General features: G+C 47.3%; 1 protein-coding gene across 5 annotated transcripts in view; it reads left to right on the top strand.

The window, feature by feature from the left end:
- TUFT1 (tuftelin 1) overlaps positions 1–15463 on the top strand; it is a 175519-nt gene that overhangs the window by 133948 nt on the left and 26108 nt on the right. For 4 of the 5 annotated variants that reach the window (XM_069650500.1, XM_069650513.1, XM_069650493.1 and 1 more), the window contains exons 9-12: positions 10844–10932; positions 11341–11446; positions 12179–12262; positions 13035–13135. In XM_069650500.1, coding sequence (XP_069506601.1) covers positions 10844–10932; positions 11341–11446; positions 12179–12262; positions 13035–13135 — 380 coding nt within the window. Of the gene's footprint in view, positions 1–10843; positions 10933–11340; positions 11447–12178; positions 12263–13034; positions 13136–13809; positions 14643–15463 lie in introns of those variants that run through there. The other variant, XM_069650506.1, reaches the window with a different exon arrangement.

Genomic DNA, 15463 nt, shown 5'->3' on the forward strand with positions numbered 1-15463 from the left:
AAGAAGGTGGGAATTTCTATGGATTGATTAACATGGAACTTTGAAATGAACTTCAGTGAAAACGTAGGACGTGTTCTGAGGACAACTTTGAATTTGTGGATTATTAAGAAAGGGTCTTGGCGGATAAAACATGTAGCTCACTGACTCATCTTATAGAGGTGATGGCTACTAAGAATGCAGTTTTGTAAGTCAAATGTTTCAGGCTGACCTTGTGCATAGGCTCAAAGGGCAGACCCATGAGTTTGGAGAGCACAACATTAAGATCCCAACCTGGTGGAGGGTTAGAGATGGGAGGGTCTAGCCTCTTTACCCCTTCCATGAATGCATTAATGACAGGAACTTTCCACTAGGACTCCTTGTTTTGTGAAGTGGTATAAGCTGACAGAGCCGCCTGGTGTACTTTGATGCATTTGAATACTACGCCGGAGTCTAGTGGTTAAAGCATGTCATGTAGAATGTTAGCTGGGGAACATTCGATTGGGTTTAGGGTTTGTGACCTGCACCATATCACAATTCTCTTCCACTTGTTCAAATAGCAGTGACTGGTGTTGGGTTTCTGTGCTTCCTTTAGGATATCCATACACCTTTCTGGAAGATTTAAGTGGCCGATATTTATGACTTTAGGAGCCAGGCTGTCAAGTTCATAAATTGAGGGCGAAGGTGAAGGGATGCTCCCTTGTGGTGTTAGCATGTTGTAGGGGTACGGGAGGTTGAATAGGTGGCACATTGCCAGTTTGAGCAGATGTGGAAACCAACGTTGTCTCGCCCCCATAGGAGCAACCAGGATTAGTCACTTGTTCCTGGTGCATCTTGTGCACAATCCTGCTAAGGAGTGGCATTGGAGGAAAAGCGTAAGCAAATTTCCCTGACCAAGTGATCCATAGGACGTTCCCCCTGGAACCTGGTTGGGGAAATCTGGACGTGAAGTCTGGGCATTGCGCTTTTTGGCTTATGGTGAACAAGTCTAATGAGGAACGACCCATTGGGAGAGGATTCCATCTAGGATATTTCTGTTGCGTTTCCACTCATGTTCTTCCAGTAGAGGGTACCTGCTTAAGGTGTCTGCCAGAGCATTGAGTTCCCCTGGAACGTGTTGAGAGGTTAGGAACATGTTCTGCTTGAGTGCCCACTTCCATATTTTTTGGGCGACAGACTTTGAGAGTGTGTACCTGCCTGCTTGTTTATGTAGAACATGGCAGTGTTTGATTTGAAAGATGTTGATGAAATTCTTGAAGAGGCTTGAGAACTGCCAAACGTTCCAGACACGGCAGTTCAAGAGGAGGAGAAAGGCGGCAAATATCGAGAGGCTGATGAGGAGAGACACAGCCTTGCCCTTTTCGACAAAACCCCGCAATACCTCCACTGAAGGAATCGTAAGACCGAGGACAATAGCCCAAGTGTGTTGCAGCAGATGTCAGCGGTACACAGAGCGTATCAACACCGATAAGCCTGAGCTAGGGAGACTCCTGCCTCTCTGGTACCGACCTTGACTCCAGTTAAGAGGAAAGCCAAGCAGTTCATCACAGCCGGTAAATCGAGGGGAGAGTTAATAATAACCAGGCTGTATTGAATGAAAGTCACAAAGTGGCAAACTGAAAGAAGTACAAAACTGTAATATTGTAAAAGGGAGACCATCTGCAGAGGGGGGCCGGCACCACATGGGTGCTGCCCCGAGAAACTCTGGTCCATCCCCATCTGTGTGAAACTACAGGTACCAGAAGGCCATAGGAGGGCTGCCAAGGTAGATGAAAGTGGTCATACAGGATGTTAGGCAAGATTGTATGCAGTACCCTGTGGGAGACTGCACCAGCCTTGTCCTCTTGGCAATAGTTAACCCAACCTTTGGTATAAGCATGTACTATACAAGTTGGTAGAGTGACTGAGTAGCCAGGTTTATCTCAAGAGGGGTCAATGTGAGCTGTAAGGTTGTTACACAGAATTTCACAATGACAGTTATTCAAATAAACACTACACACAGAGTTTCTTGATTAAACAATCATTAATTTATTTAACAGTCAGTTGAATACGCCTTCTTTAGAAGGGAGCAATCCTATAACACAAAATATACTTCAATAAATACACACTCTGTTTCACTAAATCAGTTGATAGCCACTGTGGATGGCACACAGACACTTCCTACACCCTCAGGTGACTTAATAACTGGGACACTGTTGACATTGATTTATCAGTGGTACGTTTATAGAAATACTGATTGGGAGGTCAAAGGAAAGGCTTTAGAAGGAGAAAACAATGGTTAACAAATATTCTTAAGCAGGTAAGCACTTTTAAAACCCTCCAATGCAAAGTAAATTCACCCTTTCCTGGGGGAAAGGCAAAGAACAAAGACAGAGGTAAGAAGAGTCTTTTAGGGAGCCAGGACAGCCAATGTTAGTTTTAGTTAGGCAAAAGTGTAGGTGAGCTGAAGCACTTCTTGCAAGTAGGTGAAAAGTCTTGCACAATGTTTTAGAAATGTCTGTAGAAAAAGAAATCACTGTAGGGCCACAAGCTGGCTTGTGAGGGGCAAAGCTGCAAGCAACTCTGCAAGGGCAACCAAGACAAGTCTCAACTGAGAGCTAGAAAGGCTACACGACAAGAGGTAAGTCCTCTTAGTTTTACAGTACCTTTGGTTTGAAGAAAATTGCTTCCAGCTGGCTTCTGTTCCTGTGTAGGTCTGCAGATCCTAGGTTCCTTTGCCTCAGTCGTGGGGACAAGAGGGAGGACTTCTGGGGACTCATTGGCACTGAGAAAAGGGCGCCAAAACCACAAAGAGATTCTGAAACAAGTGGAATCCATTTCTGCCGAGTTCCTCTCGAGAGTGCTGCCCCAGAAGCCTGCCAGATGTCCTTCCTTTCGTCACCACAACCAAAGTCTTGGAACAAGGGTCTGCATCGCTACATCAAGAAGGAAGTCGGATGCAACATCTGCTTCAATTCTAAGGTTCTGTGCGGCTTTGGGTTTAACCACCTTTAGCCGAATCTAGTGCTTCCTCGCTTTGGAGTACTACTTTCTATCTTTTTGACTTACTGCAATTCATTTGTGCAGGCCTAACAGCTTGTGCACATCAGGTAGGCTCACTTGAGCTCCTGGATTTTTCTTCACTCAACTACAGACTGTTTAACGTTTTCTAAGAAGATTGCATCAGAACTAAAACTGTCCTATTGACCTTGGCTGTCCTGGCTCCCTAAAGGCATCACTTCCGAAGCCTACTGCTTTGGCAGTGCTTGTTCCTTTACAGGTTTTAATTGTTTCACCCTATTATTGCTGGGATAAAAGACTGCAAACATCCCTCTGGGAGAACAGACGATTGTTACAGTGCTACAGTGTTCTGTTCCGCTCTAACACTTTTGTATGGTGAACCATAAGTACTACTACTGACCTTAGCTGATGTCACTCCATATGCTGGAAATGTATTAGTACAAAAAGAATGTACTCGCCTGCATTATTACTGCTTGACTAACTTGATTCTGAAATTTTAACTTTAAGGGTGGAAGTGTTAACTTGAATACTTGTGATAACTGATTTCATTGTACGGCTCTACAGCTCACAGTACCCCTTCTAAATTGGGCCTGACTGCTCAGCCACTTTACCGACTTGTGTAGTACAAGCGTATGTTAAAGGTTGGGTCACTAATGCCAAGCAGATAAATCTTGTAAAGTCCCACACCAGTTGGACTCTACAAAATTTTACCCAACAAAGGCAAAGCTCTGTTTTTTCATCGACAGGAGAGACCTTCCATGGGGCTTCCCTCCCTTAAACCGGTGCACCTAACCAGTTCTATCTTCTGCCTCAAGGAGATCATCCTTGTGGAGCTCAGGAGAGCCCTTAGCTGACAGATTTGGGTTGTTTGACCGAAGTAAAATAACTGTCAAAATTGACCATTGTCACTTTGGCTGCAAATCACTTTTTACTTCGGCTAAACAAATTAAATGTTGCCTTACACCAACCCTCTCCCCTATTTACCTGTTTGCTCGCCACCGCTTCTGCTGTGCACCCCTGCAATGTCAGATCCGTCCCTCTAACGCAGGTAGGATCTGATGTTGCAGGGTCCCTTTTTCTTTATTTTTTTTTGGGTGGCCTGCTTCCATTGTCAAGGAACCCGGGGGAAAACCTAGGACCCCCCCCCCCAAGCTCCAAAATACAGAACATGTTGAGCGGGCGACACCCCCAGAACTCCTGCTCCACATGTTCAGTATTTTTGGCATTGATCGAATGGTACTCGCCTAAATCGGTCAAATGTACCATTCGATCGATTCTTTTTTTTTTTTTTTTTTTTTCAATCAAATTGGATAATTCGTTAGCTGACACAACATTCAGAGTGAGGACAGTTCCTGCTGCTTGGATCTAGCGCATCCTGGTGCTGTTAAACCTGTGGTGTACCCTTGCTGTTGGACTAGGACACCTGAGCTGACACCTGAGTTCTGTTGCTCGTCTCTGCCAAGAATAGAAGCCTGACTGTAGTCCGAGTTCTTCCATCGATCTATATGTATGTATAGGATTTATAAAGCACCAATTTAGCTTGGATACAACGGTGTGCTGATATCTGTAACTTCCGGTGGTTCTTCATCATGGTGGAATCAGAACCTTTCTTTATTTTCCTTAGCTTGAGTGCAGCCTGGTGATATTAGGAAGTGTTAAGTTGAAGACGGTGACTGAAAAGCTCAATCCAGAAGTCCTGCTTGTCAAAAGAAGCCCACCCAACCAAAAGCATAAGCATATGTCCCCAACGGCATAGACCTACCTACAGCCGTTGTCCATACAAATTGGATTCTGAGATCTGAGAGGTTTGGAGCATACCTTTCTCCCGGGTCTCCATTTAGTCCTATCTTTCAGCTTTCTTTGCCCTACCTTTGGTGGTGGAAGCTGTTTATAGGATTCCTGTCTGGATTCAACCTAGACATCCAGGATTGGTAGTTTACCCCTCTTTACATGGGATATTACAAAAAGTGCTGTTACGTCACTTTAAGTACGGAATTGAGCCAGGTGTTTTCCTATCAGGGAACTTTGAATAACTTTGAGTGCGCAAAACCTGATTTATTACTTGGAACTGTGTTCAACAGTTGCTTTTAGGTTACAGTTGGACTCATTGGGGGTCATTTTCGCGATCATGGAAACGGCATGGAGGGAGCCGCCCTGTTTTCACCTCTGTGAAAAAGGTACCCTCAGTGCCGTTTTAGCTGTACAAGTGCTATATAATGCGGGCAGACATGCTACATAGTAGGCTGATGATGCACATCCAAGTAAATAGCAATAATAGATCAGTAACCTGTTCTCTTGCACAAGGCCCTGAAGTTGCACTTAAGCATTAGATACAGTGAGCTGAAGTTGCCTTCCTTTGCCTAAAATAATACAGATTTGTACATGAATGGTGTTAGCTACTCTGGCCAAGACTAGACCTGCTGAGTACATAAATGGAATGTGTGGGATTCAAGGCTGAATCGATTTCTGATTCACTGCCCAGAAAGAAGCACAAGAAAGTTTGAATTTGGAGACACACAATTTTTGGAAGGCCGCCTAATATTTGAAAGGATTGCGATTCGAGGCTGCATTCACACCCGGCTTACAAAATTCCTAAACCATGGGGTAATGTGAACTGTAACATTGCCAATCACTGGGACATGTCCCAAAACAGCGAGAAGCAACTTGAAATGGGCCCTTTGTAAACAGCGCTCCCTCCCCTGGCATTGCAAGACTAGATGGACACACTGCTCGCCATATCTCTAGCCCTCCACTACTTCTCCCAATTTCCTTTGCTTCAAAGGCGAGAAATTTGGGGATACTGTGGGACCTTGCCCCATCTCTCTCCATGCAGATTAATGAAGTATCTAGAGCTAACACAGGTAGACACCCAACATAAATGGACAGGGGGCTGGGACCAGGGAACCGCAATAAACCTGTAAGTCCTCCCTGCACAATCAATAACAGTGTCACAAAGACAAGCCTCCCCTAGTATATGTGGGAGGCACTAGTTCAGGGGATCCTCACCCAATGCTTATAGATTGGGGTAGGCAAGATTGGAACCCAGATATTTTTACTAACCAGAAAAATAATATAAACATCCCTAAAGATATTTAGGGATAAACTACACCAACACTTCACATTAACTTAGATCCCCTAGGGCATAGTATTACAAGTAATGCAAATGAGCATGTGATAATCAATCAAAGCCATAGAGGGTTGGAAAAATACCAAACCATAACCAAATACGTCCAAGAACTAAGAATATATTTTAGCAAGTTACCTTAGCAATACATTTCCGGGAAAATATTTACAGTGTACTTAAATTAGCTACAGTGTTGAATGCATTCTCCATTAGATGAATGCAGAGCATGCCTTTAAAAGTATATTAAAAATCACAGGTACAGAGGGGCGTGGCTAGCAACACAAGGAAGACGTAGGTCTCTGTCGCTCCCGCGACCGCCGCACTAATCCTGATAAAATCGCCCGATATCGCCAACTGCAGTGTGCAAAAATAACCCCTGTGCACAGCGGATCCCAATGTGCTTATCTGGACCGTGGGGCGAAAGAAATCAGACGCTGGGAACGGAGCTGCGCCGAGGCGAAGGTGGACGCGGGGCCGTCTGGCGCACTCTCAAAAATGCCGCCTAGGCAAAGCGATCCTGTGAGTGGCGCGAAGTGCGCGGGGTGGTGCCGTTGCAGCCTCCATTAAGCTCCCTGGTGGTCTGCACGGAACAGAGTCTCTGGTGTGTGTTGGGGCTGTCTCGACAAGCCACCGGGCCGTGAGCCCAGACAGAGAAGAGTGCGGGAGAAGTTGAGTGCCCTCCCGCGGACCTGGAGCGGCTACCTCCCGGCGAACTGGATCCTGGACGAAGCCGACCAGCGGAGGCAGTGGGCTGGCTCGCCTCGACCCTGAGGAGCCGTGCGCTGGTATCACCCCACACCAAGGAGGCCGAGGTAGGGCCCTGCGGGTGAGTGCCCTCGGCGCCCCTCCCCCCCGAGACACAAACTGATCCGTGCAGGTGGTCTCACCTGCTACATCTGCGAGGGGGAGTCCGGACTTAACACGAGCGGCTCCCGGGTCCTCCCCTTTGGCCCACAACAACCCCTGTTCGCAGTGAACCCGGCGGGGTGGCCCTTTGGGAGAGCTGGGTTCCCTCGATGCGTAGAGGGGTCCGGAGTCCAGAGCTGCTTCACTTTGGGCAGAATCACAGATCCTGAAGGGCCTCGCGACCCGTGAACTGCCTTGCCCGGGACATGCTGCTTAGTATTATTGAACCATTGCCCGCAATGAGGGCCCCCATCGAGGAGGGTCGGGACCCCAAGACCGGTTTAACAGCAGACGCTTCCCACGCTGGGAACGCAGTGAACAAAAGAAGCTGTTATTGTGCACTAAGGGCTGAATCGGCGGTGGTGTGCAACGCCACCTCTACAAACAACGAGCTTGGTCCCCGATCACGCCGCCTCTCTCCCCGCGGTTGCACACGTACGCGCGGGAGCCATAACCATACACGCTGGGCTGCGCAATCGACAGTGTTTCAGGCCAAGCGTAGCCTGAGTGCCTAAAGAAAGTGATTACTACCCACGGTCAGCCCACCGACCCTCTGATCTGTCCCTAGTGCCTCCAAGACCGAACGAGACGGGAGGTAAGCCTGGCACTGCAGTAATAACAGGACAACCTTATGGTTCTGCCACAGCTTGGCCGGGGTGGGATCAATCCAGCGGGCACCCATCGAGGCCCTCGGCAGGAACACTGCTATTAAGCCACGACTCCCGGACCGAGAAGCGACCATGGGCAAAGAAAAAACGAAGAAGCCCAATATGCAGAATAGAATTGAACAATACACAGTGCCCTCATCACAACATGCTGATCCTCAATCGTAGCACTCTGAAGAGATGGAAGCCGTACATACGCTTTCCCTTAAAGACGTCATGGCTGCCATTGCTGACTCCTGCTCTTCCATGGAGCAGAAGATAGACCGCATAAGTTTAGATGTCTCTCTCCTTAGACATGACCTCCAGAATCTATCCGCGCGCACTGGGGAAGCAGAGCAGCGCATTGCGACTACAGAAGACGGGAAACACACTGTGCCAACAACTCCATGGAGTCTCGGCCACACTTAAGGCGCTGGAGGCTAGGGTGGAGGAGGGCGAAGGAAGGTCCGGGCGGAATAACGTCAGCATACTTGGCATCCCTGAGACAGAGGAAGGCCCCTACATGGAACTCTTTCTGGAACGACTAATAGCGGACCTGTTCGACCTGCAATCCTTCTCAAAATTCTTCTCTATTGAGAAAGCACATCGGAGGCCCGCAGGTAGACCACTGCCCGGTGCTCCCCAATGCACCGTGATCACGCGGTTCTTAAACGATCGCGATGCACTTTTACAACTTGCAAGAACCAAGGGCACGACTACATTCAACGGATCTAGACTGGCCTTTTTCCCAGACTACACCAAGGAAGTACAGAAGGCGAGACAATCCTTTGTGAAGCTTAAGAAACAACTGCAAACATTCGGAGTCAAGTACGGCCTGCTCTTCCCTGCATAATAAAAAATTTACCATAAAGGCACGACGGTCCATTTTGATGATCCCGGGGAGGCGTGGGGCTGGGCGGAGCAGCACATTGAAGGGGACTGGTCCACACCTCTAGGCAACAGAAATAGGAACCCCAGACCACCACCGGAACAGCGTCCCAGACCGGATCGGCCACCGCTGCCAGATCTGCCAGAGAACGGGGGAGACGGACCTCTGCCTTGAATCCTGCTGAGGGCCGCACCCCCTGGTCAGTGGGTGCCCACTTCGTGGTCACCACCGCAGCGGACTCTTGGGGCCATCAAAGGCATTTTCATATACTTACAATGCGGTAAGCGGGGGATTGCTTTAGTTGATCGTTAACAAGGGCTGTTACAGCTGACCCACTACCTTTTTTGATTGTAAGCAATGTTGGGGCGACAGGTACTTCAAGTTGGGGAGGAGTATAGGGAGGGGGAGGGAGGGATTAGTTGGGGGAAGTTTCTTGTTATCTCAGGATCGGCCCTCCCCGGTAATTTTCAGGGGACGGTAGAGTTCCTGGCCAGTTGGGACCACACCACACACAGTGCTTCAGACTTCAATCTTTGTCCATCTTGCACCGTACTGTCACACACCGGGGCTACACCCCTGCGGGCTGTTTGCCTCTCCCTTCAATACTTCTATTAGATGCCACTTGACCAATCTCACCCATCCATGACTATGCGCCCCAGATCCCTTAGGGTATTCACCTGGAACGTGAACGGGATGGGTTGCACGATCAAAAGACGCCTGGCCAAGCAACTACTTTCTAGACACTCCCCCAACATGGCCCTGCTCACTGAAACACACCTTTCTGCGAACCAATTACAGGACTGCCTTCCATGCGGGATATACCATGGGATCCAGGGGCACCCTTATTCTTATACATAAAAGGGTCCCGTTTGTCTTGCAGGCATTACAACAAGACCCTCGAGGTCGCTACGTGATGGTGCTGGGGACACTCTGGGGGGAGACATTTGGGTTTGTCTCAATTTACTCCCCACCTGGACTTGGGCAAGAACTTCTCAATGGCCTGACCACCTTGATGGGCAGGCATCAACCGGACAAGTGGTTTCTGGGGGGTGATTTCAATGATGTCATGTGTAACACCTTAGACCGCTCCCACCTTAGACAACGCAACCCAAACCTTCCCACGAAGCTGTATAACTTTGTGTCCGCCCTGGGTCTCTGTGATGTATGGCGGGAACTGCCTCCGGGAACCAGAGGGTATTCGTTCCATTCCGGGGCCCATGGCTCTCTTTCCAGGCTTGACTACCTACTTGTCCCGCACACGGACCTCTTTAGAATACTCTCGGCAGACTTGCTCCCCCGGGGCATCTCGGACTACTCGTCCCTCCTGGTGGAGCTGCGGTTGCAAGGAACATCCCCCCCCCCCCCGAACATGGCGACTGAATGCGTATTACCTGGGTTGCCCGGAATTGGTTGACCGCCTCTCGGATTGTTTGGGAAATCACATTGTATTGGCTAAAAAGAAAATGTTTTTGAATTTATATTATTGTCGTACATTTGTCGACCACCTTAGACACACCTCTTGTGATATTATTATGACCAAGGGCCAGACCTCTGCACCTCGCTACTAGGAAGACATAAGCATGTGTCTCTCACAAACACCGCCCTTCCCAATATTGTCCAGGGAACACCCAAATAAACACACACTCATCCACACCGCACTTCTAACCCAGCCACCCTTCTCCAAATCCTCCTTGTCACTGGTCGCCTCTCGCCTCCCCCGTGCCTTACACGCTTGTCAATGCTTATTAACACCTACTCAAAGCAGATATTTTGGACTGGAGCACCACCAATCACACACATCTTGGGTTGTGAGGAACCTTTAAAAGCTAGGTTTTCCTCTGTGCCCATGAGGGCATGCGCAGATGATGGTGCCCTTTTTTGCATTTTTACATTTTTTTTAAAAGGACCAAATCCTGTAATGTTTTTACTGGACGCAGTAATTAAGTTTTGCCGCAGAATTGTGTTTTTTACTGCCCTAGCACCAGTTTACTTGTAATGGGCCCTGGAGCTTAGAAATACCTTGTGTGCTAACAGAAATTCCAGATAATGATAGGTTATTTATAACGCGCTTAATACCCAGAGGTTTCTAAGCGCGGACCCAGGGATCGAACCCATGTTGCTCCGTGTCATCTTGCTTTCAAGGCAAGCACTAATTCTGCAAAAATGCATTGAAACTAATAAAGCCCCGAATGTATTGCATTCAACTCTTTTTAATTTCTGAATGGTGGCCACTACTTTATTTGAGAAGTCAGTTTTGCTTATTGATCCACAAAAAGTGTATTCAGCGGTTTGTGATCCCTGCAGGAGCACCAAGATTTGTTGAAGAAAATGAAAGATGGTGAAAAGGAGCTGGAGAAGCTAAGAGCTTTGAAGGAAGCCCCGCAGCAGGACAGGTAATTAATTACTTTGGCGCTGACAAGGAAGCAAGTTCTGCTGAGATCGGCGGGATTGGCGGAACATTAGATTGCTCATGAGAGCGCTTGGTTGTTTTGAGAGTTGCCGCCTGAGTAAGTCGGGTGAGGCAGGAGTCATTAAGGCCAATCTGTGATGGGTGTGGTGCTAGCTAGTTCTTCCACGTAAACGTTTGAAGGTTGGAACATGTTGCTTGCATTCCTCTCGTCTGTGAAAGCCTTAAGCTTTTGGATTCTCCAGTGATCTGTGTATCTGTGGGGAAAGCCGGGGATGAGTTCTTTCAGGCATTTATGAGTTAATGAAAGGAAGGGTCCTTATGTCTCTCTTCACTGTTGCAGCCTGTATAAATGTGAAGTCCACACTCCAATTGCTATTCATTTCCTACATAGGTCTGTACAGCTTGAAAAGGAAGTATTGACCTTGCGTGAGAAAATCCACCACTTAGATGACATGCTGAAAAGCCAGCAGCGGAAGGTCCGGCAGATGATCGAGCAAGTAAGTGTCCAGTTTGTTCTCTTATGCTTCTTGCTCTTCTAGCCCAACCAGACCACTTGATGGGGGTAAGAGATGCTACGCTGACAGGGCCAGAGCTGTTACCTGGCTGGTGAAAGGCCATGCTTTGTATCCAGACTACTGCCCGCAGGGGACCCATTTGTGATAGCAGGGTCGTTGGCAAATCCCCATCTCCCAATGCTTCCAGTCTCTTCACTTTAATGCATGCACAGAGTGCAAAGTCATGTTGGAAGCTTAATTGGTGACTTGAGCGCACTTGTGGGCAATTATTCCAGACCATTTGATTTTCGTTTCTTGACTTTTGTTGAGATATTCTGGAGAAAAGATGAGCCAATGCATATATCACTGCAATTCTGACCTGTTTTGGTGGCCCATTTCCTGTACTGGCTGTCGGTTGAATGATGGATTTTAGCTGTACTGTAGATGGATTGGAAAAGGCCAGGTGTACCAACTGGTATTCCTAGCCTGCCAGTTAGGCCAGTATGGGCACATTAAGCTAGTATTTAAGGAGTAATATAGATAGGATGAACTGGCTGTAGAGGGAACTCCTCAGACTAGCACAGTATGCATAGCCCAGTGTGATGGACAGAGGCCCGTGGCCTAGGGTGCCTTATTTGCAATGGTGGGAATATGGAGGGTGTCATTTTTGTTTTCTGTTACCCTGTTGAATGGATGTCTCAGCATCCCGAAAATTGTTTTTCTTTCTCATTGTAGCTTCAGAATTCAAGGTTTGTGATTGAGGAGAAGGACGCCATTATCCAGGAGTTGCAGGAAAAGGTGTCTTTCCTCAGTGCTGAGGTATGTACTGGGTTACACTTATCGAAATCCCCCCACTGCAGCTCCTCCCAGTCGATTGCGGCACAGAAATAGACAGCACAGGTTCATTGCTACCACCACAGACCGTTCAAAAGAGCTGCAAATATTGACTTTGGTACTCTGTGACTGACCTTGGCACCACACTCCTGCAGCTCATGATCAGTTCTACTTTAATCAAAAGGACAAGTGCTTTAAAGTTACAACTGTCTTTCTGCTCCAAATAATTGTAGGTATATGTGATATAGCCCTCAACACCAGATATGATGAACAAGATCTAAAACCGCAGTCTTTGAGACTGCCCAACAGCTCGCTGGCTCTTTCAGAATGCTTACCTTGAATTCCTCCATGCCCAAGGCAGGAAAGTCCCAATTCAAGATTACATGTGAGCTCATTCCTGGAGTTGTCTCTAATGTTCAATTAGTTTCCAAAAATTAGTTTTGAAACACATTGCAACACCAAGGGTAAGAACCCCCAACAGTGTCTTGTGCCATTTTGGAATTTGTGGCACTGGGAGCTAGAAGGGAGAATGTGTCTCCCGACAGCTGGGAATAGATCACAGTGCTCAAAGCAGAGTGTAGATGCACATTAACCCTTCATCAGCTGTGTTTTTTCACATCTCCCTTCCTTCCACCACACACCGTGGGTAATAATAAGCAGCGATCAGATACCTGAGGGTTTGTAGCGCTATATAAATGCCGAATTATTATTATTATTATTATTCGTTGCGTGTTCTGAGACTTCTGTTGCTTTTCAGAATCTGGAGATGCACGACCGAATAGATCACCTGCTGGGAAACCAAGCTGGTCACAGCTCTTATGCCTCCAAAACCTACTCTAAGCCCGACCTTCAAAATGGGTAAGTTTGCATCATCATGGTTTGGACTGCTAGCAAGATGTGTTCATTGGCACTCGGGGGGGAAAAAGTGAGTAAAAGAATACACACTATGTGCATAATTGTCTTAAGGCAAATCTTTGCTTTGTTGTCCTATTATTGTGTTTTCAGGACTTTTTGGAAAGTGATGATGTTTAGGGCTGTGATTGGATGTTGTGTATAGGCTTGTTATCTTGGAGTTTGGCAGCTAGACAGAAGATGCACTAGTTTCCTCTCCCAACATAACTTGAAGCTGATGTGTAGAGATGTGCCTTTTTTGTCCTGCTAATGCATCTCTCTTGTCCCCATCTGACTGTCTCTGATCAGTGCATTTTTGCTGCATAGAACCTTCCCTTACTCATTGAAAATATGCATGTCTTACCTTTACCTTTATTGAATAATCCCTCCCTAGAGGGATGTGTTGTGCATGCAAAAGGTATCAGTCCATTACTGCGCCAGCGAAAATGCTGAGTATGAGGGAGGCTGTATGGGGTCTCCCCCGCATATAATTGCTTGGAAATGTGTGTGCGTGGGGAAGGTGTGGGGGGTGAGGAGGGGGGAATCAGTATTTTTGTATTCAGCCTTTTTAAAAAAAAATGTTTACACAGATCTGCAATATAGCATTTGATCAGAATCATCTTTGGCTTCTTATCAAACAGGCTTCTGACCTGGGTGCAGCACAGAGGGAGCAATGTTGATGGTACTGAATGATGTCTACCGAATTCTTGATAGCAGGGCTCATGCCATGGGACCACCTGAAGAGGAGTCCAGCACTTTGCTCCCCCATCCAGTGGAGCCAACATTTTGGATTAGGTCCAGACCCGCTCCCCAACATGGGTCTCATCGTTTTGGGACTCGTTACCACCTTCTGGAGCTTTCTCTCCCTTGGTCAAACCCCATGCCATCAGACCCTCCGATCCATCAGCAGGGTGAAGTTTATCATCCCTGCTCACCTCTAACTCAACCTAGTGTCCTCACTGCCCTAACAAATGTAATGCTGTCCTATACCTACTTGTGATGTACATTTCTTCTTTCCTATTATGGTGTTTATGTACACTTCCCAAGTGCAGTGAAAAGATTAATACCAAACCTTTATCGACACTACCACCCCTCCTGAGATCAATCTAATTGCTAGCAGTGGCTCCTGTGAAACTGCATCGTGATTGCTCCCAATCGCTCACACTTGCTTTCCTTGACTCACTACCTAACAGTTATACGATTTGTTGTCGTCATGGCATTCGCATGAAATGTCCATACCAGCCCCCTACATGCCCCTCCCACTGCTCCTACCCTTACCTCCCCATCTCATACTGCACATCACCCGCAAAAGATACCCTATCCTCCACTCGCACTCCATACTAACTACCCTGCTAGCCTCGGTTAGGAAAGATTTTCTTTTTGAAACTTCCCCATACATTGCTATGGGACGCCCTTTCCCTTTGCTTGTTTTCAACCCTTTCCTGACTTTTTGCAAGTAAAGCCTTAAGCTCCACTTCCCTTGCCTGTTTTGCTCATTCCTATCGGGGAAACTACCTAGTCCCCAAGACTATCAGTACTGATAGACTATGGGACTCCTAATAGGTTCCCCGGTATCCCGCCGGGATACCGGGCAACTACTGTACCATCTTTGCTACCTGATATCCCGGTGTTACTGGGATATTACAGGCCGCAGAGGCGCTGGTAACTCCCCATTCCCATGGTGTCCCAAAGGACTCCTTGGGATGGGAATTCCACAATCACAGGCACTGGTAACACCGGTGCCTGTGATTGTGGCAATGGTCTGTCGATATGGGCCTGAACTAGCGGCAGGTCAGGCCTGCCGGTAGGTCACAGCCCCTACTGGCAGGCTTGCAGTTTGCCAGTCCGGAAAGATGCCGGTACAAGTTATCGGCATCTTGTTTCCGGACTGGCAAACTCCTAATGAGCCTCTCTCTTTTTGTGAATTCTTGTATTGTTATAATTGCACACATCACCTTACAGTGATGTTCAGTAAGGATACTTTATCTCCTTATCTTTTTATATACTGACTTTTTGGTTACTTTTAAATGTGCCAAAGACAAGCCGTTGGCAGCTTTGATATATTTACTGTTTTTGATATATTTAATTGTGCACTTTTGCATTTATCATGGATGGCTACTAGCAGCCTAAGATGGCAGTACCACCATCTCTTTCCTATACACTCCACTGTACTGATGAAGCTGAATGCACTGATTTCACCAACCTTATCTCCTCACTCCTGCTCCATTCCCCTCACCGCCCTAATAGTCATGCCTGCAATTTGGCGTCCTCACTCTATTTCTTTCTTGCTGTCTG

Source organism: Ambystoma mexicanum, chromosome 1p (genome assembly GCF_040938575.1).
Source record: "Ambystoma mexicanum isolate Mex_15411 chromosome 1p, UKY_AmexF1_1, whole genome shotgun sequence".
Lineage (NCBI taxonomy): Eukaryota > Metazoa > Chordata > Amphibia > Caudata > Ambystomatidae > Ambystoma > Ambystoma mexicanum.